Source organism: Carex rostrata, chromosome 26 (assembly GCF_964058835.1).
Source record: "Carex rostrata chromosome 26, lpCarRost1.2, whole genome shotgun sequence".
Lineage (NCBI taxonomy): Eukaryota > Viridiplantae > Streptophyta > Magnoliopsida > Poales > Cyperaceae > Carex > Carex rostrata.
Window position 1 is genome coordinate 2,591,030 of NC_135943.1, and position 25,545 is coordinate 2,616,574.

Genomic DNA, 25,545 nt, shown 5'->3' on the forward strand with positions numbered 1-25,545 from the left:
TTTCAATAAATCTAAAGAAATAGTAAAAAAATTCCAAACAATATAAAATTTGGTCCCCAAACACATATTAATATGGAGAACAAGATGGACGGTTCGGATCGACCGTTAGGATTTTGAAAAGTCAAAATCCAAGGCGTTGCATGGAGGGGCTCTATGCTATGCATAGCATGCTAGCATATTCCTATATATATATATATAGAGAGAGAGAGAGAGAGAGAGATGGGCTATGGTGCATTGCAATGCATGGAGGGGTTTGTGCATTGGACCATAAATCTAAAATTCAAAATCCAAATGACCAATCCAAACTGTTCATCTTGTTCTCCATATTAATATGTGCTTGGAGACCAAATTTTACATTTTTTCTGAATTTTTTTACTATTTATTAAATATTTTACAAAATTGTTGATCCAACGGTGGCTTAACAAAACAGTAAAATATGCAGCCACCGTTGGATCAACAATTTTGTAAAAGGCCGTTATGGGGCATCACAGGCATAGGCCGTTATGGAGCATCACGGACATAGGCCGTTTTACCCCATAACGGACATGTTTTTTTCGGTTTTTTGTCCGTCCGGTTCAGTTAGATATTAACAGTTATTAATTAAGGTCTAAACCTGGCCGTGATAAACCATAACGGCCATTAGCCGTGATTTCCCGTCCCGTTTTCCTTATTTCTGAAAAAAATTCAAAAGTTTTCTTCAATCTCGGTATTTAATTAATATTTTTCCTATTAATAAAAATTTCGGGTCAAAAAATATTTCCTATTTCTTCAAGCTTCCAGACTAAAAATAAATAAAGAACAACTTAATTGACAAGGAAAGAAAAAGGACAAGCGAAAACCCGAATTTAAATGACCTAAGGTAACTCAAATTTTGAGTTTGGATCCGGACCGTTTGATCTGCTTTGGCACGAAGATTTAAGGGCCCTGCACCTCGAGCAGGATTGGCCCGGATTATGAATTCAAATTTGAGTTACCTCAGAGAATTCGGACTCCGAAGAACCCTTCTCCTCTCTTGCGCCTCTCTCCGTCCCTTGTTGGAAACGATTTAGTCGCCAGATACAATGAATTATCAGCGACCTTTTCCGTGAGAAAATTCTCTCTTCTCAGTCACTACCTAGTCTCTCACTCGCCACTAGTTAACCACTTGTAAGTTTATACCTCTTATTTACTATAGTTGTACTTACTATAGTTGTACCTGTAGTTTATACTGCTGTCTCCAATGGTTATAATCAACCCATCCACCTCTTAGTTCTTTCCCCATGTCTGCCTTCTTCTCTTTTTCTTCGTTTCTTTATTTTTTATTTATTTAATTTTATTGTGTTATATGTTTTCTATTGTATTTCTAGTATACTGATTCTTCTGGGGATCCAATGACAAATGTGGGCCACAACTTAAGCTCTTAGTATTTTTAGATGGTTGAAACAAATTATGTTGTGTTTTTACAATGAATTTAGATAATTAGGTAAGCATCTGGCTTCAGATCATAATAACACTGTTTTATATTTTCTATCTTCACAGGAATCATGCAAATCCTGATACCTGTGAGATTGCATGAATACTAAGAAACATATAGTCATGATTAGCACTGACTTACATGAACGGCGTCTTCTCCACATTTTATATATTTGTGAGGACAAAAGAAGCTATCAAAACATGCCGATTGGCCAAACTCTGGGCTTCTCTACCCTTGACTTGGAGTCATTTCACAAGGAACAGAATACTGTCAAGTGTCGATTTCTTCTGATGTGTTTGAGATTTTGTGGGTTTATGGGTTTTTCCCGGGCCCGTCTTCTTCAGAAGAATATGTTGTCCCTGGTCGAGGCAGGGATTATATTTTGTGGTTATTACTTTGAGGGTGCTTATCTGGCTAGCAAGACCAAACCTTAATATTGTTGCCCTTTCAAGGGTTGCAGACCTCACTTTTGATTTGGATGGAAGACCGAGGTATTTTATCTCTTTTGTTGTCTATTTATTTCCTTTACTTTTTAATTATTAGAGACTATTGACCTAGTACAAAAGAGAAATTTTAGCTCTTAAGGTAATTTGATTCCTCGTGATACTCTTTAGAAAGACTTATATTGAAGGAAGCTTGGTATTAAAAGAGGTCAGTTGATATTAGCATTTAATGTTCTCTTGTGAACCAGTAATAACAAAAGGTTACAAATATTAATAACAAACAACCACAACTAGTTCCAAACTAGCCAGAAAATGTAGAGCAGTACCTTGTTAGCAAGAAAGATACAGTAAGTTCAAGAATTGTACTACTGACTAAATAAGTTGTGGTAGTGCCGATTTTGTTCCTGAAATTATTTTAAAATAAGTAGTTGCCAAAATCTCGATTGACCAAGACACGAGAGTATTTTCGACATGTACCTGTTCTTTTCAACTGACACTTCACATAGAAAATCTGCATCATTCATGACATGCAAGCTTTTATTCATTTTAATGGCAGTTCAGAACTTTTGAGCTGAAATTGTTACTCGTTGAGAACTTGGATAGCAAAGAGTCTCATGGGGAAAATTATAGGGCACCTTGCTGTCTGCCTTGAGCATTTAATTTGTATGTTGGTTGTGGTGTTGTATTACCGGAAGTTTCATTTAATGCTTTTGGCAATTTTCTATAAATTAAACTACAATATTCCTACTGATTAATGCTAATTAATTGTATCCCTGGCTTTTATGAATAACTTACGCCTAATACTGTGAAATACAATGTTCCTACTGATACTTGCTACTTAATTATCACTATATCATTCACTGTATCAGGTCTCATACTATTGTTTGAGTTATTGTTTCCATTTATTTTAGAATATGCATAACTTCGGTTTGTTGCTGGATCTGACATGTCAGTTTCCACCCACTTTCGCTTTTATTTCCTTCTAGAATTGTTATTGTGGTTGTGACATAAATAAGATTTTCCCAATTTCACTTTTACGTCCTCCTAGACTCATTGTTTGTCCTTCTGCCTTTTTGGGTAATTACTTCTTCTGTTTTAGAGCAAATTCAGTGTATCACTAGGTTCCACCTGTTAGCACAAGTTTATATACTTCAGTTTTTATTTTATTTCTTTTTTGAATTTTTTTGGAGATATTTAGCGTCTTGTGTCCTTCCAAATGTGAGTATACTGAAAACCCTAGCCTCCTTTTTTTCTTTGTGGTCTCTCTCTCCTCTCTTTTGAAAACCTAGGCAGCGGCTGCCAAGTGAAAATCTCTCTCCCTCTCCCTCTCTCTCCATCTATCTATTGATATATATCTCTCTCTGTTCCTCCCTACAACCCCCACCTCACCCCTTTCTCCAGTTCACGTGAGCATATTTATATATATCTTTTGTATGTTTGGTTTGGTGGCTTATGATCTATATGCTCAAAATTATATTATTTGCTTAATTATTTTTTTCCAATTGTGAGTCCTTTTTTGTTCAATCTGATTTTTAAAGTTTTGAACAGGATCTGAGTCATAACTAACAGACATATAATTAGGTTTTTTTTAAAGAATTTCTCCTTAGGTCAATAGAATATTTGATTTTTGACAGCTTAATGAATAATTGAATTATTAATCATCAAATGACAATTTTTTTTAGGAGTAACAGATTAATGGGGGAATGTGAAGCTACAGATGTTGCTAATATGGTTAGAGAACTTCAAATAACAACTTTTGAAGGAAGTAAAGGGGCGGGTTTGCATTCTAATGACCATGAAGATCAAATCCAGTCTCAAGTTGCTTCTGCTGCTAATTACTTCGAAAAAAGTATATATATATATATATATATATGATGTGTTGCAATAATTTTTTTATTTATATTAGTCACTTTATCTTATTTTCCAAATTGTTTCCTTACAACAGGAGCTAGTAAGAAAAAGAAGAATAAATCCAAGTGAGCTTCCTTCTTTACTTCTCCTTTACTTTCCTTGTTAGTATAGGGATTGAGGCTCACTTGAGCCTATGTAAATATTTTTCTTATCAATGAAAATCCGTAAGATGGCAAATTGCCACCTTACCCTCAAAAAAATACTTTCCTTGTTAGTAGTCTTTGATTAGTTTGATCAACACTGGCAGATTTAACTGTATCAAATGATATCCAATTGACCGCCCAAACGTTTGAGAAATATACAGAATAAAAATATAATAATTCAAGTTTTACTCGTATATTTTACTCGTGTAATTTTGTAAAATTGAATACTCCATCGCAATTGTGATTTGCGGATGATAATACATTTTGTGAGATACCATGAAAAAAGTTTCCATATCCACATCTGCTGATCCATGTATAAGATTTTTATATATATTAGTCTATATATAATAAAACATAAAGTTATATCTACGATTACTATAGGAGGAAGAAAGGTCCTCTTGGGCAGACAGATCCACCATCAATCCCTGTTGATGAACTCTTTCCTTCTGGAGATTTTCCTGAAGGTGAAATCCAACAATACAATGATGAGTATGTTTCTCTTCTCTTCATACTCTTATTTCATTATTTTATTGAAGATTTTTTGCAAATTGCAAATTAATATTGTATTTGCACATAGCACCTGATGTTTTTCTTGCTTACAACTGAATCTTTATAGTAATTGGTAATTTGCAAATATGTTTTTTATAAAATTTGAAAATCTTTCTCCTACTTCATGAGCTTCTCTTTCAAGTATGTTGGATGGCATTTGCAAATGTCAGTTGCTGGTGTGATCTGGAACCTGATAAAACCATTACTTATATTTTAAAAGAAAAAATTGCTCCAAGGTCGTGATAAGAAGTTCAGTATTAATACTCTTCTTTTTAACATCAATCAATAGTAACTTGTGGAGAGTGACATCTGAAGAAAAGAAGGAATTGGAACGCCTTCATAAATCTATTTATAATTCTGTTCGCCGGGCTGCTGAAGTCCATAGACAGGTTCTGTAACTTTACTAAATCTATTGTCTCCTCTTAATGAACTTGTTTCTCTCATGCATCAATTGCGACACAAATTTGATACTCTTTTTATGTTACTTTTAGGAAACTAAATTTTCCGAAGACATCTTTTGCGACACTACAATAAATTCCTTAAAAATTTCTGAATTGAACTAAATTTATCGAAGACATCTTTTGCAACACTAATGGATCCTTTAAATTTTGAAGGTGAGGAAGTATGTTACAAGCATATGTAAGCCTGGAATATTAATGGTAGATTTGTGCGAGACTTTAGAGAGTACACTGAGAAAGCTTATTAAAGAGAATGGGCTTAAAGCTGGCATTGCCTTCCCCACTGGCTGTTCCCTAAATTGGTATTACATTTCTTCAATTTAGTATTATTTTTGCTTAAAATTGTTGTGTTCAATCCAATTTGTATGACTTCATCTTCTTTTCTTTGTTAGTGTGGCAGCGCACTGGACTCCTAACACTGGTGATAAAACTGTATTACAGTATGATGATGTCATGAAATTAGATTTTGGAACACATGTCGATGGTAAATATTATATTATTACTATCACTTTCAAGTTATCATTATTGTGATGATAACTAATACTCATTTGTCCTCTTGCAGGATATATTATTGACTCTGCATTTACAGTTGCATTCAACCCCACATTCAATCCACTGCTTGAGGCTTCCAAAGAAGCAACAAACACAGGAATCAAGGCAAGAAGTTCAATTTAGATTTACTCCCAATTTTGACCCTTTAATATAAGTTTGCTTCCTTCACTTGTGTGCTATTGTTGTTTAAAATCTAAAGATAGATATTTTACTTATTTTATAGGAAGCGGGGATAGATGTGAGGCTATGTGATGTAGGTGCAGCAATCCAAGAGGTCATGGAATCCTACGAGGTTGAAATCAATGGCAAGGTTTTTCAAGGTTAGTTTTTCATTCTTCCTTTCCACTTTTGTCCTTCTTTAGTGACTTGCAATAGCAGCTTAGCTATTGCATTTATGATGGTTTATTCTTTCAGTATTTTTATTTTATTTACTTTTGAAAAATAATATGCTTTCAAGAAGTCAGCATTTTTTATCATGTAGTGAAAAGTGTCAGAAACCTGCATGGGCACAACATCAGACCGTACAAGGTACATGCTGGTATAACAGTTCCAAGTGTCAAATGTGACAGCCAAATAAAGATGGAAGAAGGGGAGTTTTATGCTATTGAAACTTTTGGTTCTACAGGTTAACTTTTTAATATTTACTGTAACATATGTTCTGTTGTACAGAGAGTTAATTGATCATTTTCTTCTAGGAAAATCTACTGAAAGAAAAAGTTATATATAGGAAAAATTAAGTTTAGTTTGAGAGAAATGGAGAAACATATATAACTACAATGTCTCATTTGAGGGAAAGACAAATTAATGGTGGAGGGTTGGTCTTGCATCTCTCTGCCTCCTACAAAAAAGTAGAGACATCCATCAATTCAATGCAATTCGCATTATTGAATGGTTCATCTTAGCCACAGTATTGGTTCATTTTATACTAATTATTATACAGGATCATTTAATTTGTATGAATATAGTGGTATGATAACAATTTATGGATGTCTCCATATTTAATAGAAATGAGTAAAGCCATAGCTTGTAGAGAACAACTTCAGAAAAACCAATAAAAATAATTTAGAAAGGTTTGTTCCATAATCTGTGTTCCTTCTCGGTACTAATTCATCAATTTCCTTTTAGGCAAAGGGGCTGTTAGGGAGGATCTAGAGTGCAGCCATTATATGAAGAATTTTGATGTGGGTTATGTAAACCTTCGTTGGGCAAGAGAAAAACAACTCCTTACCACAATTAACAAAAACTTCTCTACTCTGGCTTTTTGCCGACGCTACTTGGATTATATCGGTGAGACAAAGTACCACATGGCTCTAAAAAATCTATGTGATGTTGGCATTCTCAAGGTATCTAGTTTTAGATTAGTTTTGCTGTTTTGTTTTTTCTTTTATATCTCTTTGCAAAGTTAGATCCAGGCTTTATGCACATTTGCAAAGAAGGTAACATCTTTACTTATTTGCAAATTAGTTTTTTTTTTTTTTGTTTTTAGTCCAAGGTTTTACAAGGTAAATATGAGTTGTACTGTTCAAACATTAATTCCAGTAAGTTTGCTTGGTACTACTACATATGTGTTCTGCTCGACACCTATGTCAGTCTTTTTTGCTTGTGGTTGTGTCAATTTAGGCTAGTGGATAGATTGACTATAATTAGGTATAGGGAAAAATTACAAGCATATATAGTGATGCATCTTGTAAACCATAATTATAATCCTACTTGTTCTAGTTATAGAGTTACTGAAGATGTTAGGAGTTTTTAGCCAATAGATAAACATAGGTGTTATTATTGCATTTTTTTCCTAAAATTCCTGTTATAAACTTTAGCATACTGAATGTCTAACACAGACTACTTTTTCATGTTATTGCAGGCCTTACCTCCTCTGTCTGATGCGGAAGGAAGCTATGTGTCACAGTTTGAGCACACAATCCTTCTTAGGCCTACTTGCAAGGAAGTTATATCCCGTGGTGATGACTACTGATCTTGTGGTATGTAATGTGGTTGTCCTAAAAACGAGAAGCTTAATTTGGTGGTCCGTGATGTTGATGAATTGTAGAAACTTTCAGATGTTTTATCGGTACTTTGAAATCAGTGTGTGTGACTTGTGTTTGCAATTGTTAGCTTTTGTGATGATTGAAGCTACTTCATTGTTCATAGCTATTCCACATTTCCACCCATATATTTTGTACAGGTATCAAATAGTGCTGTTGGAATTGGATTAGATTTGCTTTTGGTGCCTTTGTAGAGTAAAATAAAAATTGTCTGGTCAGGCTGTTTCGTGTTTCGGTTGCATCAAGGCCTACTTCCATAGGTGTCACTGGTTGTTAAGTTGGCTTAGACTGACTTTGGTTTGGATTAGAGTATTGAGGCAGCATAGTCTACTAGTAATGAGTGCACCGCTCAGATCTTCTTTCCTTGCTCAGAGGTTCATAAAGTGGTGGTGTTTTTTTTCCCTTCATTCGTTACATTTCTTTTCTGGTGTTTTATGCTTCTAACTAAGTACTTTTGAGTTTAATTTTTTCCTGATTTTCCCTTCAAAAAAGTTTTGATGACAAGTGTAAGACGCCAGCAAGTGTCTGTCCTTGTCTTCCTCTTTCAAGCTTGCACTGTATCGGATAGAGATTAGAGAGCAAAGTTAGTGTGTTGTGTTTTTCAAGAGAGTTTGGTAAGTACAACTTTAAAAATTTATTGAATTGGTTTTAAATGATGAGTTTAAATCATTGAAATCTATCTATTTCATGAGTGAGCGATGCATGTACATACAAAAATTTAAAAATTTATTAAGTACAAAGTGAGTGGTAAAAATAATGATGAAAAATAAATACGTAAAATAACTTGTAAAAAGTTTATTTTTTACTGCTTAACTTTGTATTAAATAAATTTAAATACTTCTAAAATTTTGTATGTATATACATCACTCGTGAAATATATGAGTTTGAACGGTTTAAATTTATCATTTGAAGCCAATTTGATAGATATTTGATAATGTACTTACCAAGTCCTCTTGAGAAGCACAACACACTACCTTTGCTCGAGATTAGATATTAAAAATAGATAAATTATGAACTACATCGAACTATTACCATATTACCACATGGGTCACATTTATATTAGTACATCCGTACTTGTTAGCAAGGCAACATAAACAATTGAAGAATGCACAGAGAGTAATATTATTTACTAATATATGAAAATAAAAGCCTGTAGTTGCCTGGAGTTCACTGAGAAACCAACTCAAATTATGAGGTATGATATGATAATAGGACTCGTACTCTGGTACTGGTTAATGTGATTTTGTCTAATTGATTTGTTATTTTAACATTGTTATAGATTAGGATCAAGGGAAAAGAATTTCTGTCTTTCTGATGTGTATTTAACCATAATCCATATAGTGTGCTCCGCCTATGGCTTCAAGCTTGATTTATAATGAATATACACAAATCTTGAATCTTAATATTCAGAAAACATTTTGTTCTTCGTTTTTTATTCGTCCTGAAGCAGACGATCAGAATTGCATGTGGGGGCAGTGGTGGTATTTTAAAACCTCAATCTCTCATACTAATTAGACTGTTATGTTATCTTGGGTTTCAATTGGTGCCTATTGTTTACCGGTCCTATAGCATTAGGCCTTTATGTGGAACAACTTGAATGCATGGCTTCTTCTCTGAGTCTCTTTTCTGCAGTAATTCTATCAGAATATTTGCATTATATATTATTCTATCAAAGACCATATGACCAAGTATTTAATGGTCTCGATTGGAACAAAAAAAACAACTCTTCTTCAATGGTCTACCAACTGTCAAGCGGGTCCGGATCCCCTAAACTCAATTTTTGGGTTTTGGATCGGGACCGTCCAATTCGAATCCATGGCTCAGGATCATTTGAGGATTCGAATCTGTCGCTCATAATGTATGCGCTCCACTTCAGAATGGATTGTCGTAAATTCAAATCGGGCAGTCCCGATCTAAAACTATAAAATTGGGTTACTTCACTGGATCTAAATTCCTGTCAAGCTGTACCAATGGCAATAATCAGAGAATTCCCTTTTCACTTTGCACTTTTCTGGTTGCGTACCTGCGGTATACCTTTTATGAAACATTGATATCTTCGACTGATTATATATTTATGTGAATTTGCCTTGTGAAAACTATTCACCGCTGTTTGTAATATCGACGGAAAGTAACTGATACTAGAACACTGCTACTTTAAAATTGCCCTAAAGCCCAAGAAAAAAACTAGTTTTGGAACTAACATTACACAATGAAGCACCACAAGATGCATATCAATGGATACCAACATACAAATCAATTTCTTTATTACAATGGACTAATATCACACAATTTCTTTATCAATTACTGCCAAGTGTGGCATATCAATGAATACCAACACAAATCAATTTTTTCCCAGTGGCTCTTGAAATTTTTTCTCTATTGATAAACATATTAAGTTTCCCTATGCTCTTCACATAAGTACGCAAAGTTTTCACCAGCTGATCTACTCTTTTATGATCCTCCTTGTATATGATCTCAACTAATGGAACGTATTCACAATGTGAATCTCCTGTCTTTATCTCAGTCTTTGAAGTATTCTTTTGAGCAGCATCTGGTAGTGGATGTGGCTTAAGCAAGAAAATAAGAAGAGCAACTAATTAAATTAGGGTAAAAAAAACTAGACAACATTGGTTCTTGGTGATAATTTCTATTTTTAAGAATAAGTTTCAACTTTTAAACCTACTTTTACCAATAGTATGTGCCTTACCAGGTTTAGTCACAAAATGGGACTAAGCTTGGTTTAGGTCGGTCCCAAATGCAAATTTGATTGTTGGGGAAAAAAGTAAAGCCAAGTTCTTCACAAAGGAGGTGATCAGTAACTAAAAGACTTAAAAGGAAGTTGAAAATGTCAAGTATTCCTTACCTCACGATGAGTCAAAGTGAGCTTCTCCAAATTAGGTGCATGTTGGAGGAAAAGAACTATCAATTCAAAGTCGCTAATCATATAACTATCAAAATGCAACCTCTTCAAATTCTTAAAGGTCGGGCAATTCGACAATTCTTTCTTTAGAATAACCTTCAGAAGGAAACATCAGAAAAATCAATAGTTAGTAGACTTTCTTTACCATGATAAAGTCCTCTTAATCATAGATATAATCCCCTAGCTTATATTAATAAAAATTGAGATTGTTAAAGAAATCACCTTAGCACCGTGTCCGGTCAAAACAAATTCTAGATTTGTGGCATTTGAAAGGCCATTCAAAATCCCATAAACTTGATTACCAATATTATGACTGTAAGAAAACAAGACCAAGCGAGCCTTCACAAGAGAAGACATGTTTTTTAATACAACACACCCCTTGCCAGAATCAATGACCAAAGATGAGAGACTCGGGATAGAAATCTGAATCTCCCTTTTAGATCTAAAATCATCTATGGACAAATGCTTCAAAACGTTGGAAGAAATAATCTGTGTCCATAACACAACGGCTCAGAATAAGCTCCTCGAGGACGGGACACCCCGACATAAGTTTATTCATGAAATAATCATCAATTATCCAAGCAGAAAGTTCTAATTTTTTAATAGAAGGAAGATTTATGGTTTTAGAAACATTCTTATAGGGAAGAAGAGCCTCAACCCGCAGCGTCATCTTCTCTAGCGATTTGCAGTTGAAAAGCATATCAGGTAAATCTATCTCATCATATCTGTCGACTTCGAAATATAGCACTCGAGGCTTGCAATTCAATGCATAAAGAATCCACTCTGTAATAGCCTCAGATTTACCATCGTAATCAAAAACAAGTTTAAAACTATCTAAAATTGAGGTGTCTCGATTTTGCAATACAGCACTAACAAATTGTTCGAACTTTATTTCGTACTCTTTGAGGTCATCATGATCAACATCATTAGGAAGAAAATCATCAAAATCAAAGTGTAGACTCGGTACGAAGGACCATAAATTTCTCCATCGTTGTGATAACACACATGTTTGCACAGCCTCTTTTGTCTTCAGAAATGACAGGATGTGAATTAGAAGCACATCAGGTAAATCACTTATCCTGTCATTCTGGATTATAGTATTCTCCATCCTCCACCCTTTGGAGAAAGGAGATCCGTTCAGAAATTGATGCAAGAGTCCTGGAAAAAATGTAACATCTTTTTTTAGGAAAAACAATTCACACAAATGCGCAAATGATTTATGAAAGATACATATATAAAATTAGGTGACAAACGCAGAGCTAAGCATACTATCTGTGGAGTTGTAGCAGATCATCAATGTAAGAAGCAAGTTGGACTATTTTGGCCTTTTTATACTTAAAGGTAAAATTTGCATCCTTTTTTCTGAAGTATTTTCTAAGTTGTTCTATGAATATAGACTTCCACAAAAGTTGTGCAGTTGAGACTGGAAATGTGCATCTACCTCAAATTAAAATCCCAAATTCCATGATCATCTTTCTCCTTGAAATGATGAGAAGAACTTTCCCTTGACCTTTTCAATTCAGTAGTGATAGCGGTAATCTTAAGAGGAGGTTTAAGTTCACTGAATTATGAAAAGTGGTCCTCTCTCTACTCCAAAATCAACGATTTGCATTTGAATGGAGGGAAGGGTTAGTGAGAATAGTGAGCTAATCTCAAAATTGAGAATAGAGCTAATCCAACTTTTGTTGGGTTAGTAGAATAGTGAGCTAACCCACAAAAGACAAACAAATTATAGTTGGTAGCTCTTGATCCAAATGTGGGTTTAGCTCAAAAGAATAGTGCTATTCTCGGGTTAGCTTTATTCTTGCTCCAACTAAAAGCACCCTAAGATAAATTGTAGTAATAATACTTTTTTATGAATAATTAAACAAATACTTTACTTCTGAATCTGGAAAACTCAATCTACAATCAGTAATTTGGCCGTCAAAACAAAAGCTACAAAAAAGACAAAGATCTTTTCACGATCTCAATTGGCGAGTGCTGATTTAGGGGTTACTTTAAGAAGAATTGAATCAGTCAACATTCAAAAGGAAGGAGATGGAAGCTGGGCAGGACGGTTAAATCAACCAACAGGGAGGAAATTAAAACAAAACGCAGGATGCAACCGACCACCTGTAATCAATGAAATTAGCAAGTCTGCTTCAACAGACAACCAGGGTCAAGGTCAAGTGGCCGGTACCGGCAAGAACATGAATTCTGGTACAAGGTCCCATAATGAATGAAGATCACATGAAGAGTAAAAAGGGTTTAATAGATAAGACTAAGGTAAACCCAAATGATGTTAATATTGCTGTTGAATCTCATAAAAAGGTTGTTGTTGCAGCAGCTTCCAGCAATTTCAAAGAGGTGAGGAATCAAGACTCAGGCACACAAAAGTATAAGGGTAATTTGTCAATGATAGATGTCCCTATTTTCAATAAGAGGAGGGATCCAATTACACCTTTTTTGGTGATACCGAATTACACTCTTGATTTTCAAAGTTTTCAAAGTTCAAATAGTCGATCCAAACCGTTCAACATGATTGATATGTTAAAATGTGCTTGCAGATCAAATTTTACATTTTTTGGAATTTTTTTTACTATTTATTAAGATGGGTGCAAAAATTCAATGCTCTGAATATAGCGATTTTGTTAAATACTTAATAAATAGTAAAAAAAATTCCAAAAAATGTAAAATTTGATCTGCAAGCACATTTTAACATATCCATCATGTTGAACGGTTTGGATTGACTATTTGAACTTTAAAAATATAGAGTGTAATCCGGTGTCACCAAAGAAAGGTGTAATTGGATCCCTCCTCTTTCAATAATACTGAAGTTCTTGAATGGGTACGAAACTATTTATTCTGTCTTCATCTGTACCAAACTCATGAGATATACAAAACAAATTTGGTAATTCTTAATTTTACTGGTGATGATACCGGTGAAATTCAAATTGCCACTTGGTTTGAAAGAAAGAGAATCAACAATATCTCTTGTTACTAAGATAAACAAAACCCTTAGCAGCAACGGGGCAGTTAGGCGGTTCCGACCCATTTCACATCTCAAATCTGCAATCTGAGATGGTAAGCACTCAAGCACCTTCACTATATGGGTCAACTTTTGGTTCAGAATAGGATTACTAAGCGCTCAAACTGGATGAGTACGACAAATGAGAAAATCTATGAAATTAGAAGGAAGAGACTTGAACAATTCATCTCACCATATATAAGACTCTCAACAAGTGTTCATGATCTGATTGAATCGTTCGTGAAACGCCAGTGATAGGAGCGGGAGGGAGAGAGAGAATTACCTGAAACCGAAACGTAGAAAACTAGAAATTGATCTAGAGACGCAGTTAATCGGCGAGAGGCGAGGTAAATCGGGATTTACCAACTCCGGGAAAGCTTTCCAAAATCGAGAGGGGGTGAAGATGAGCAAGCGAGCGGGGTTTATTAAAGTTGTAATTTTGCAGGAAGAAGAAAGGAAATCCCACAAATCGACAAACGGCGATCTCCGCAGGACTTCCTTGCGTTGTCAACAAAGGCGGCATAAGCTCGAATCTTAATGCCGACGAACGTCTGAGATTATTGTCAGATACTGACGGGGCAAAATGCTGGGAAAGTATCTCTGCGGATTTTTTCCGTGCGGAGCTTTTAATCTGGTCCGTTCGTTTCGAATCAGACGAATCAGATCAGATCTTGCCCGAATTTTAAAAAAAACTCAAAATTTGGTGAATCCTTAATCTAGTCCGTCCGATTCGAAACGAACGGGCCAGATTAAAAGCTCCGCACGGAAAAACTCCGTAGAGGATAGCGTTCCGCAAAATGCTTGAAGTAATGAATTATTACCGATGAGGGTTCAGATGTGTGAGTTCATAAGCTCTATTGCAGAGGATCACCTCACTTTACGGTTCATGCCAAGTTAAAATTGAGTGCATATCCTCTGAGATATCTCAACTTTTGCGTGATCGATGTGTCCGGTGCCTATTCGGGGGTGATGTAGGGGTCAGTATTATGTGTGCTTTGAGGTTCGTGCAGAACGTATTTAAACGGTTGGGATTTTTCATAAAGTCACGCCAAGTTTGAGATATCTCAGAGGATTCGAATTTGTTAAAATTCGGGTCACGATAGGGGCCAGTATTATTGGGCTTTGAGATTCGTGCCAAGTTAAAAAGAACGGTCCAGATCTAGCAATTGTAAAAGATTCTCCTATAAAATCTTCTAATTGGAGTTACTTGTTGTTAAGTTGGTTTAGATCTGTTTTGGTTGGATAATTGAATTAGATTAGGCTATTGAGGGGCAGCATATATAGTCTACTAGTAATGACTGCAGACCAGTTTTTTTTTTTTTTTATTGCTCGGAGGTTCATAAAGTGATTTAATTTATTTTTTAATTCATTATATTTGTTTTCTGGGTTTTATGCTTCTAATTTAGTACTTAAGTTTAAATTTTTTCGGATTTTCCCTTCAATAAAATTTTCATGCGAATTGTAAGAAACCACCAACAGCATTTGTTTTTCTTCTTTCATGCATGGCACCGTATCAGAGAGAAATTAGACATCGAGAAAGATAAATTATGAACTACATCGAACCATTTCCACACGGGTCGTATTGATATCATTACACCCATGATTGTTTACAAGTCGACATAACCAATTGAAGACATGCACGGAGAAAGAGGAATTTCTTTTATAAATCATAATTAAAAAAAAAAGTATTTTTATGAAATCAATATGATTAATTTTTTTTTTTGAAAAAAAAAATCATAATAACTGAAATGTCATTTCAGTTCGCTATTTTTTTTTCAGAACCGAAATGACATTTCAGTCTCTAATAATTTCATAGCTCTCCAGACTAGCGGCCACAAAAAATCTGCAAATGTCTCCGGACTGAAATGCCAATTCGATCCCGTGTTATTATTATTATATTTTTTTTGCCGATACAGCGGCCTCTCTTTAGTGTAAGTTTTGTTTTGTGTATGTTTTGTTTGAAAACTAGTGTATTTTGTATATATTTTGTTATTTAGCTTATTTAGTGTAGTTGTTTTATCATTTAGTGTACTTGAAAAACTCTCTGTTTCCTCACTCAAGAAAACGACTCGACGGCAAAAACAAAAGTAGTTATGCAGAAATTAGTTCCTGGCCAAAACAGGAATAGTTCTTGGCCGAAATAGAGGCACATAAGAAAAATAGTTCATGGCCAAAACAAGAATAGTTCCTAGCCGAAACAGAGGCACATAAACAAAAATAGTTATGTAGAAAGCAATTCCTGGACAAAACAAGAATAGTTCCGAACAAAAACAGAGCTGTAGAAACAAAAATAAAAATTATATGGGACCGAAATACCAATTCAATCTTGGATAAAAAAAAAACAATGGAATGAAATGGCATCTCGGTCCAAGGTATTACACCAACTACTACACCATTTTTTTTGAAAAATTGTGAAATCATTCGAGACTGAAATGTCATGTCAGTTTAGAAAAAAAAATGGTAGACTAAAGTAACATTTCAGTTCTTATGATTTTTTTCAGTTCTTATAGTTTTTTTTTTAAAAAAGAAAAAAAAGTAAGTTGGTTTCATAATTTTTTTTTAATTATGGTTTATTAAAAAAAGCGAGAAAAAGATATCTTGTTTACCATTTACCAATATATGAAAATAAAAGGCAATATCAGAGCAATCCATTTTCACGGTATACTTTTTTTTATATATATAATATTGGCACTTTGTAACTGATTATATATTTATGTGAATTTGACTTGAGAAAGAACTAATCATGCTATTTGTAATAGAGGAGGGATCTACTTGCATCTTTTTTGGTGACACCCAATGATATTTTATATTTTCAAAATTTTTAAAATCTGAACAATCGATCCAAATTGTTCAACATGATAGATATATTAAAATGTGCTTGCAGATCAAATTTTACATTTTTTTTTTAAAATTACTATTTATTAAGTAGTTTACAAAATCGTTGTTTTCAAACCATTGAATTTTTGTACCCATCTTAATAAATAGTAAAAAAATAAAAAAAATGTAAAATTTGATATGCAAGCACATTTTAATATATCCATCATGTTGAACGATTTGAATTGACTGTTTGAACTTCAAATATCCATCATGTTGAACGATTTGAATTGACTGTTTGAACTTTAAAAATGTAGAGTGGATCCCTCCTCTTTGTAACATTGAAGAAAAGGAACTGATGCTAGAACAATGTTCTAGTAAAATTGCTCTCTTCACCATCAATATCTTTCATATTAACTCAATTTCACAAAACATGAAGACTAATTATACTATCGTCTATATATGATTATATGATTGCAATAACTACTTTTGAAAAAAAAAAATCTAATAACAACAATAACAGGCAGACCAACCCTAAACCTTAAGCCCTAAGCCCAAGAAAAACCTATTTTTAGAATTAATATTACCCAATGAAGTACCAGAAGATGCATTATCAAATTGATACCAAGCATGCATATCAATGGATATTCCAACACCCATATTATTTCTTCCCAATGGCTCTTACAATTCTGTTGCTGAATTCATATACATATTAAGTTTTCCTATGCTCTTCACATAAGTATGCAAAGTTTTCACCAGCTGATCTACTCTTTCATGATCTGCCTTGGATATGATCTCAACTAATGGAACGTATTCACACTGTGAATCTCTCGTCTCCGTCTTTGAAGTATTCTTTCGATAAGCATCTGCTGGTGGTAGCTATACCCAGAAAATAAGACAGAGCAACTAATTAAATGAGGCAAAAAAGTGCTAGACAACATGGCTTTGGTGAGATGTTCACTTTTAAGAATAAGTTTCAACTTGCAAGCCTAGTCCCCTAGGGACAGAGTGTGCATAAGAACCATCCATGATTTTAAACTTAACTTTACCAATAGGATGTGCCTTTAGCCCTTTACCAGGTTTAGTCACAAAAACAGGACTGAGCTGGTTTCAGGCCAGTCCCAAATGCATATTTGATTATTGGGCCAAAAAGCAAAACCAGTTCTTTACAAAGGAGGTAATCAGCAACTAAAACACTTGAAGTTAAGTTGATAAAATATTAAGTATTCTTTACCTCATAATGAGTCAAAGTGAGCTTCTCCAAATTAGGTGCATGCTGGAGGAAAAGAGCTATCAAGTGAAAGTTGCCAATCACATAACCATCAAAATGCAAGCTCTTCAAATTCTTAAAGGTCGGGCAATTTAACAATTCTTTCTCTAGAATAACCTTCAAAAATAAACATCAGAAAAATCAGGAGTTAGTAGAATTTCTCGAGCCTGATTAATTCCTCTTAATCATAGAGATAATCCCTAGTCCTTTGCACCTCATATTATAGAATAGATTTGTAAATTGTTAAAGAAAATACCATAAAGCCCTGCCCAGTAAAATCAAACTCTAGATTTGTGGCATTCGAAAGGCCGTTCAGAATCTCCTGATTAGCAATATTAGCATCATAGGATAAGACCAAGTGAGCCTTCACAAGAGAAGACATGTTTTTTAATAAAATAAGCCCCCTGCTAGAATGAATGACCAAAGATGTGAGACTTGGAATAGAAATCTGAATCTCTCCTTGTGAAAGAAAATCATCTATGAACAAATGCTTCAGCTGGTTGGAAGAAATAATATGCGTGCCAACATTACACCAGCGCAGACTAAGGTCTTCAAGGACAGGGCACCCCGACGTAAGTTTATTCATGACATAATCATCAATTATCCAAGCAGAGAGTTCTAGTGTTTTAAGAGAAGGAAGACTTATGGTTTTAAGATTTTTATAACTAAGAAAGTCAAGCCACAGATCCATCTTCTCTAGCGATTTGCAGGCGAAAAGCAAATCAGGTAAATCTATCTCTTTATATCTATAGACATATAAAAATAGCTCCCGAGGTTTGTGATGCAATGAGTAAAGAATCCACTCTGTAATAGCATCAGAGTTACCATATGAGTTATTATAATGAAGTTTAAAACTGTCTAAATTTGAGGTGCCTCGATTTCGCAATGCAGTACTAACAAATTGTTCAAACTTTATTTCGTACTCCTTGAGGTCACCATCATCTAAATCTAAATCTAAATCTAAATCTAAATCATCAGGAAGAAAACCATCAAAATCAAAGTGCAGACTCGGTACGAATGTCCATAAGTTTCTCCATCGTTGTGATAACACACATGTTTGCATGGCCTCTTTTGTCTTCAGAAATGACAGGACGTGAATTAGAAGCTCATCAGGTAGATCGCTTATCCTGTCATTGTGGATTTTAGTGTTCTTCATCCTCCAACCTTTAGAGAAAGGAGATTTGTTCACAGATTGATGCAAAACTCCTGACAAAAATGTAATTAACCTTTTTAAAAAAAATCAATTTTGGCAAATGCACAAAGTTATTAAAGATTAAAAAAATATATAAAAATAGGTAACAAATTTCAGAGCTAAGCATACTTTCTGTAAGTTGTGAAGTTGTAAAGTTGGGAAAATGTTGGACTTTTAGTGCTTACTGGTAAATTTTGCATCTATTTTCTGAAGTATTTTCTTAATTTGTTCTATGAATATAGACTTCCACACACTCTATTGTGCAGTTCAGACAAGAAATGTGCATCTACATTCAAATTAAAATCCTGAATTCCATGATCATCTGTCTCCCTGAAATGATGAGAAGGAACTTCTCCTTGACATTTTGAATTCAGTATTGATAGAACGTGGTAATCTTAAGAGGAGGTTTCAGTTCACTGAATTATGAAAAATGGACCCCTCTCTGCTCCAAATTTAACCATTACAGATTTCAATACTAATAAATTGTAATAACAATAGTCTTTTTTTAAAAGAATCATTAATTAAACAAATATTTCTGAATCTGGAAATCTCAATCTTCAAATCAGTTAACTTGTCTGACAAAACAAAAGCTACATAAAAACAAAGATCTCACGGATCAGAAAGACTAGAACAATTCCTCTTACCATATATACGACTCTCAACAAGTGCTTATGATCTGATGCACAACAAATTGGTTCAATTTCTTTGCAGAAAATCTAAAACAATTGATTGAAATCGTTCGTGAAACACCAGTGATAGAAGCGGTAGGGAGAGAGACAGAATTACTTGAAACTGAAGCGTAGAAAATGATCCAGAGACGCAGTTAATTTGGCGAGAACCGATCGAGGTAATTCGTTATTTACCACCTAATAACCACCTCTGGGGGAGTGCGTATCCTCTGACATATCTAATATTTTGCGTGACCGACGTGTCCGGTGTCTATTCGGAGGTGATGTAGGGGCCCGTATTATTTGAGCTTTGAGATTCGCGCAGAACGTATTTCAACGGTTGAGATTTCCCAAAAAAGTCACGCAAAATATGAGATACCTCAGAGGACGCTGATTCCCTCTGGGGAGGGTTTTCTACGCGAGTCCGCATAGTGTGCAAGAGCATCTTTTGAGTTAATACATATCAGACCGTCCGATTGTAAACGGAACCCATCCGGCCCTCGCCTAAAACATAGGGTGTCTTTAATATTCGTGCGGATTTAATTGACACGAATCTTGAATCTGATCGGACAGTCAAGATGCATTACTCAAAATATTCCTTTTTAAGTCAATGCAGAGGATAAGAGCTCTTTCTACGCAGGACTACTGACGCCGTCTACAAAGGGCGGCGAACGAACGTCTGAGATAATCGTCTGTATGTACGAAAAGTACGAATCTTAAGGCAGACGATAGATCTGGGATAATTGTCAGGCGGTCAGGCACTAACAGAAGATTGGGAAAATGTTTCTCTCAAGCCCAAAAAAACTAGGGTAAGCCCAAGCCCAAGCCCAACAAAAAGAGTCTGTCCTAACTCTAGCCACCTATTTGTGTACCTGTACAAACCAACCGTTTCACATATTGAGAAATCATCTATTATATCATGTTTTCTACTATTATCTCTATAGTTATTTAACATATACAATGTAAAAGCAAGAAAGCAATGGAATATGAACTAAATTCAGTACTTCTATTGTTATTTGGAGGATAAAAATAAGTTTAGGTGAGTGTATGTTGTGTGCATTTGTTTTTTTTTAATTAATTGTGATCATATTTACTGTAGCATAAACAACAAAAGTTAAAATATATTATAATATTATCATGTACATTCTTGTCAATTTTTTTGTACAAAATAAAAATGGTACATGGAAACACACAAAAGTCTACTTAAATGCATCTATAACATGTTGCGTGCATTCATACAATGTTTTAAGGGTAAGGCTTGAATGCTATTGATAGCATAAGGTCATCCGTACTACGGTCTTAAAAATCTATTGTATAAACTTTAAACTTTGATTTAAGTAGTTTATTAAATTAGTTATATAATAAACTTGTAGAATATTAATTTTTACTGTTTTTGAATTCTTTTTTTACTATTTTTTATTATTTATAAAATGACAAAAGATGCCCTGAAATATTTGCAATTTTCTTTTATACGGAAGTATGGTGGTTTTATCTGGTTTTAAGAGTTTACTATGACGTACATTCTATACATTATGGAGAGTATTTAATTCATACAATTAATCAATAAAAATCGAATGTTATGCCTAAAAATTTATTGGAATGCATTTACTATGACGTACATGCTCAAGATTCTTTTAGAGCATGTCGTGTGCATCCATTCGATATTTAAATTCATGGGGGCAACATTAATTCATATAATCACTTGAACAATCACAATATACTTAAAATATTATCATATATAATTAAGCTCGTGATTTAAATTTGTAATAAATAAAAAAAGACGAGTTAAAATTAATGTCTTTTGTGTCTCATTGTGCCTCGCATCATTTATCTATGTTTTCGAAGTTCAAACAGTCGATCTGAATTGCTCAATATGATATCCAAAAACAATAATATTGTACCTATCTAAAAAAAAAAAAAATTTCAAAAAAAATTAATATCCAGACATATTTTAATATGGAGACTATGTTGAACGATTCAGATCAACTGTTTAAATTTTAAAAACAAAGATAAAATAATATGTAAGGCACTATAAAGCATGGACATGAAGACGTAATTTGAACCATGCATCCTCGTAAAAAAATACATCAAATATTAATTATGTCCACAAACATGTCGGAAATGCATTTAGAGCATACTGCATGCATATGTCCAAGTTTTTAACTAATGGAAGCTACAGTTAGATCATAATGCATGCATCTTGTGTGTTCTCATGAAGCTTTTTTTTCGCACAAAACAGAAAAGAAATATCCAATAGATCGAATGCATGAAAATCTTGTCATAGGTGTTATACTGGTTGTTAAGTTGATTTACATCTCTTTTGGTTTGGATTAGGTTATTGAGGCAGCATAGTCTACTAGTAATGATTAATGCTACCCATAGGTTCATGAAGTGATTCAATTATTTTTTATTCGTTATATATATTTCTTTTCTGACTATTTTATATGCTTCTAATTAACTGCTTGAGTTCAAATTTTTTTTATTTTCCCCATTAAAAGTTTTCATGCGAAGTGTAAGAAACCAGCAAGCGCCTTTCTTTGTGTCTTCCTCTTTCATGAACTACATCGAACTATTACCACAAGGGTCACTTTGATATCACATTATCACTACATCGATCCATACTTGTTAGCAAGTTGGCATAACCAACTGAAGAAATGCACAGAGAAAGAGAGATTATTTACCAATATATGAAAATAAAAGGCAATATTTAGAGCATTCCATTTTCACGGCACACTTTTTTTTTATATATAATATTGTCACTTTCGACTGATTATGTATTTAAGTGAATTTGACTTGAGAAAGAACTAATCATGCTATTTGTAAGATCAAAGAAAAGAAACGGATGCTAGAACAAATAATGTTCCTTAAAATTGCTCTCTTCGCCATTAATCTTTTTCATATTAACTCAATTTCACAAAATATGAAGAGTGTAAGCATATTATCGTCTCCGTATGATTGCAATAACTTATTTTGAAAAAAAAAACCCAACAATAATAACAAGCAGTCCAATCCTAAACCCTAAATCCTAAGCCCAAGAAAAACCTAGTTTTAGAACTAATATTACCCAATGAAATACCAGAAGATGCATTATAAACTTAATACCAAGTATGCATATATATCAATGGATTCCAACGTACACCCATCTCAATTCTCCCCACTGGCTCTTAAAATTATGTTGCTCTATTGATATATATACATATTAAGTTTCCCTATGCTCTTCACATATGTATGCAAAGTTTTCACCAGCTGATCTACTACTACATGATCCTTCTTGTATATGATCTCAACTAATGGAATGTATTCACACTGTGAATCTCCTGTCTCTGTCTTTGAAGTATTCTTTCGATAATCATCTGCTGGTGATCGCTATATACCCAGAATATAAAACAGAGTAATTAATTAATTAAATTAGGCTCAAAAGTGCTGGAGAACATGGCTTTAGTGAGAAGTTCACTTTCAAGCCGAGTGGCTCTAGGGACTGAGTGTGCATAAGAACCATCCACCATTTTAAACATAACTTTACCAGAAGGATGCGCCTTTACCAGGTATAATCCCAAAAATGGGACCGAGCTGGATTTAGGCCGGTCCCAAATGCAAATTTGTTTATTGGGCCGAAAAGCAAAACCAGTTCTTTACAAAGGACCTGATCAGTAAATAATGACTTGAAGCAAGTTGATAAAATATTAAGTATATATTCTATACCTCACAATGAGTCAAAGTGAGCTTCTCCAAATGAGGTGCATGCTGGAGGAAAAGAGCTATCAAGTCAAAGTTATTAATCACATACCCATCAAAATGCAAGCTCTTCAAATTCTTAAAGGTCGGGCAATTTGACAATTCTTTCGCTAGAATAACCTTCAAAAAGAAATATCAGAAAAATCAGCAGTTAGTAGAATTTCTTGAGCCTGATAAAGTCCTTCATAGAGATAATCCCCTAGTCCTTTGCACCTTATATTAAAGAATAGATTTGTAAATTGTTAAAGAAATCACCATTGAGCCTTGTCCGACGAAAACAAACTCTAGATTAGTGGCATTTGAAAGGCCGTTCAAAATCTCATTATTACCAGTATTATTAGCAGTGTAAGACAAGACCAAGCGAGCCTTCACAAGAGAAGACATGTTTTTTAATAAAATACACCCCATGCTAGAATGAATGACCAAAGATGTGAGACTTGGGATAGAAATCTGAATCTCCCCTCGGGCCCCTCGTGGCATAAAATCATGTATGACTAAATGCTTCTACTGGTTGGAAGAAATAATATGTGTGCCAGCATTACACCAGCACAGAGTAAGTTCTTCAAGGACAGGGCATCCCGACATAAATTTATTCATGACATAATCATCAATTATCCAAGCAGAAAGTTCTAATGTTTTAAGAGAAGGGAGATTTATGGTTTTAAGATCTTTATAACATAGAAAGCCAAGCGACAGATTCATCTTCTCTATCGATTTGCAGACAAAAAAGTAAATCAGGTAAATCTCTCTCCTTGTATCTATTAACATAAAAAACTAGCTCCTGAGGTTTGCAATTAAATGAGTAAAGAATCCACTCTGTAATACTATCAGATTTACCGTATCGATTATTATATGAAAGTTTAAAACTGCCTAAATTTGAGGTGCCTTGATTTCGCAATTCAGCACTAACAAATTGTTCAAACTTTGTTTCGTACTCCTTGAGGTCATCATCATGAAAAGCTAAATCATCGGGAAGAAAATCTAAATGATCGGGAAGAAAATCATCAAAATCAAAGTATAGACATGGTACAGAGGTCCATAAGTTTCTCCATCGTTGTGATAACACACATGTTTGCACAGCCTCTTTTGTCTTCAGAAATGACAGGATGTGAATTAAAAGCTCATCAGGTAAATCACTTATCCTGTCATTGTGGATTTTAGTATTCTTCATCATCCAACCTTTGGAGAAAGGAGATTCGTTCACAGATTGATGCAAAACACCTGACAAATATGTAACACCTTTTTTAACAATAACAAAAAAAAAAAATCAATTCCGGCAAATACACAAAGTGATTAATGAAAGATAATAATATAAAAATAGGTGACAAATTGCAGAGCTAAGCATACTTTCTGTGAAGTTGTAGCAGTCCACGTTGTAAAGTTGGACTATTTTGGCCTTTTTGTGCTTACTGGTAAATTCTGCATCCTTTTTTCTAAAGTATTTTCTAAATTGTTCTATGAACATAGACTTCCACAAACTCTATTGTGCAGTTGAAACAGGAAATGTTCATCTACATCTAAATATGAAATCCCCAATTCCATGATCATCTGTCTCCCTGAAATGATGAGAAGGAACTTCTTCTTGACATTTTGAATTCAGTATTGATAGTAGTAATCTTAAGAGGAGGTTTCAGTTCACTGAACTATGAAAACTGGTCCCCTCTCTTGCTCCAAAATCAGTGATTACAGAATTCAATGCTTACGTTAAATTGTAAAAATAATAGTCAATTTTTAAGAATAACTAAACAAATTGAAATCACAATGTTCAAATCAGTAAAATCGGGCGTCAAAACAAAAGCTATATGAAAACAAAGATCTCATTGATCAGAGAGACTCGAACAATTCCTCTTACCATATATATGATTCTCAACAAGTGCCCATGATCTGATGGACGACAAATTGGTTTGTTTTTGTTTTTAATAATTGGGAAATCTAATTGAAATTGTTCGTGAAACACCATTGATAGAAGCGGGATGGAGAGAGAATTACCTGAAACTGAATAGTAGAAATTGATCCAGAGACGACAGTTAATTTGGCGAGAGCAGAGGTAATTCGTTACTTATCACCTCTAGATTATTAATAATAAATTTTAATCCTGTTTTGTATTATATTTAGAAAACTGCTATTTTCAGGGTCCTATTTTTAAATATGAGAGCATAAGCAAATATTTTTGTTTGTTATACCGTTTTACCCCTATCTAAATTACGTTGTTCTTTTTCTAAATGTTAGTTGCTAAATGTACCTAAAAATAGTTAACTGGCACAAAAAATTTCCTGTATATGAATCCATCTTTGAAACTATGATTGTATTTTAGGCTTCTCACATGCTATAGTTTTTTTTTTATTTAAGCAAAGTGCATTTCATCATGTTTGCAGACGTATTTGATAT

At 34.1% G+C, this 25,545-nt stretch overlaps 2 protein-coding genes and 1 pseudogene across 4 annotated transcripts; 1 reads left to right on the plus strand and 2 right to left on the minus strand.

The window, feature by feature from the left end:
* The first annotated feature begins 3,847 nt into the window (after positions 1–3,847).
* LOC144544360 (methionine aminopeptidase 2B-like) lies at positions 3,848–7,636 on the plus strand. Of its 2 annotated transcripts, XM_078292855.1 has the most exons (10): positions 3,848–3,872; positions 4,332–4,439; positions 4,789–4,888; positions 5,114–5,259; positions 5,350–5,441; positions 5,520–5,614; positions 5,733–5,829; positions 5,991–6,134; positions 6,635–6,852; positions 7,371–7,636. In XM_078292855.1, the coding sequence occupies exons 4-10, from the start codon at positions 5,156–5,158 to the stop codon at positions 7,479–7,481; spliced, it is 861 nt and encodes a 286-aa protein (XP_078148981.1). In that variant the 5' UTR covers positions 3,848–3,872; positions 4,332–4,439; positions 4,789–4,888; positions 5,114–5,155; the 3' UTR covers positions 7,482–7,636. The 2 variants fall into 2 exon arrangements, with proteins under 2 accessions (XP_078148981.1, XP_078148982.1); XM_078292856.1 differs by lacking the exons at positions 3,848–3,872; positions 4,332–4,439; positions 4,789–4,888 and having other exon boundaries at positions 5,170–5,259; positions 5,358–5,441.
* Positions 7,637–9,786: 2,150 nt separating this feature from the next.
* On the minus strand, positions 9,787–19,555 carry LOC144544358 (F-box/LRR-repeat protein At3g26922-like; annotated as a pseudogene). Its single transcript, XR_013508206.1, has 4 exons — positions 19,541–19,555; positions 10,694–11,629; positions 10,415–10,567; positions 9,787–10,118 (listed from the first exon to the last, which is right to left on the minus strand). The product of XR_013508206.1 is annotated as an F-box/LRR-repeat protein At3g26922-like (transcript).
* On the minus strand, positions 16,974–24,376 carry LOC144544072 (F-box/LRR-repeat protein At4g14103-like). The gene is made up of 6 exons (XM_078292486.1): positions 23,933–24,376; positions 23,441–23,523; positions 18,571–18,788; positions 17,819–18,516; positions 17,527–17,679; positions 16,974–17,171 (listed from the first exon to the last, which is right to left on the minus strand). The coding sequence occupies exons 1-6, from the start codon at positions 24,329–24,331 to the stop codon at positions 16,974–16,976; spliced, it is 1,749 nt and encodes a 582-aa protein (XP_078148612.1). The 5' UTR covers positions 24,332–24,376.
* Positions 24,377–25,545: the final 1,169 nt, after the last annotated feature.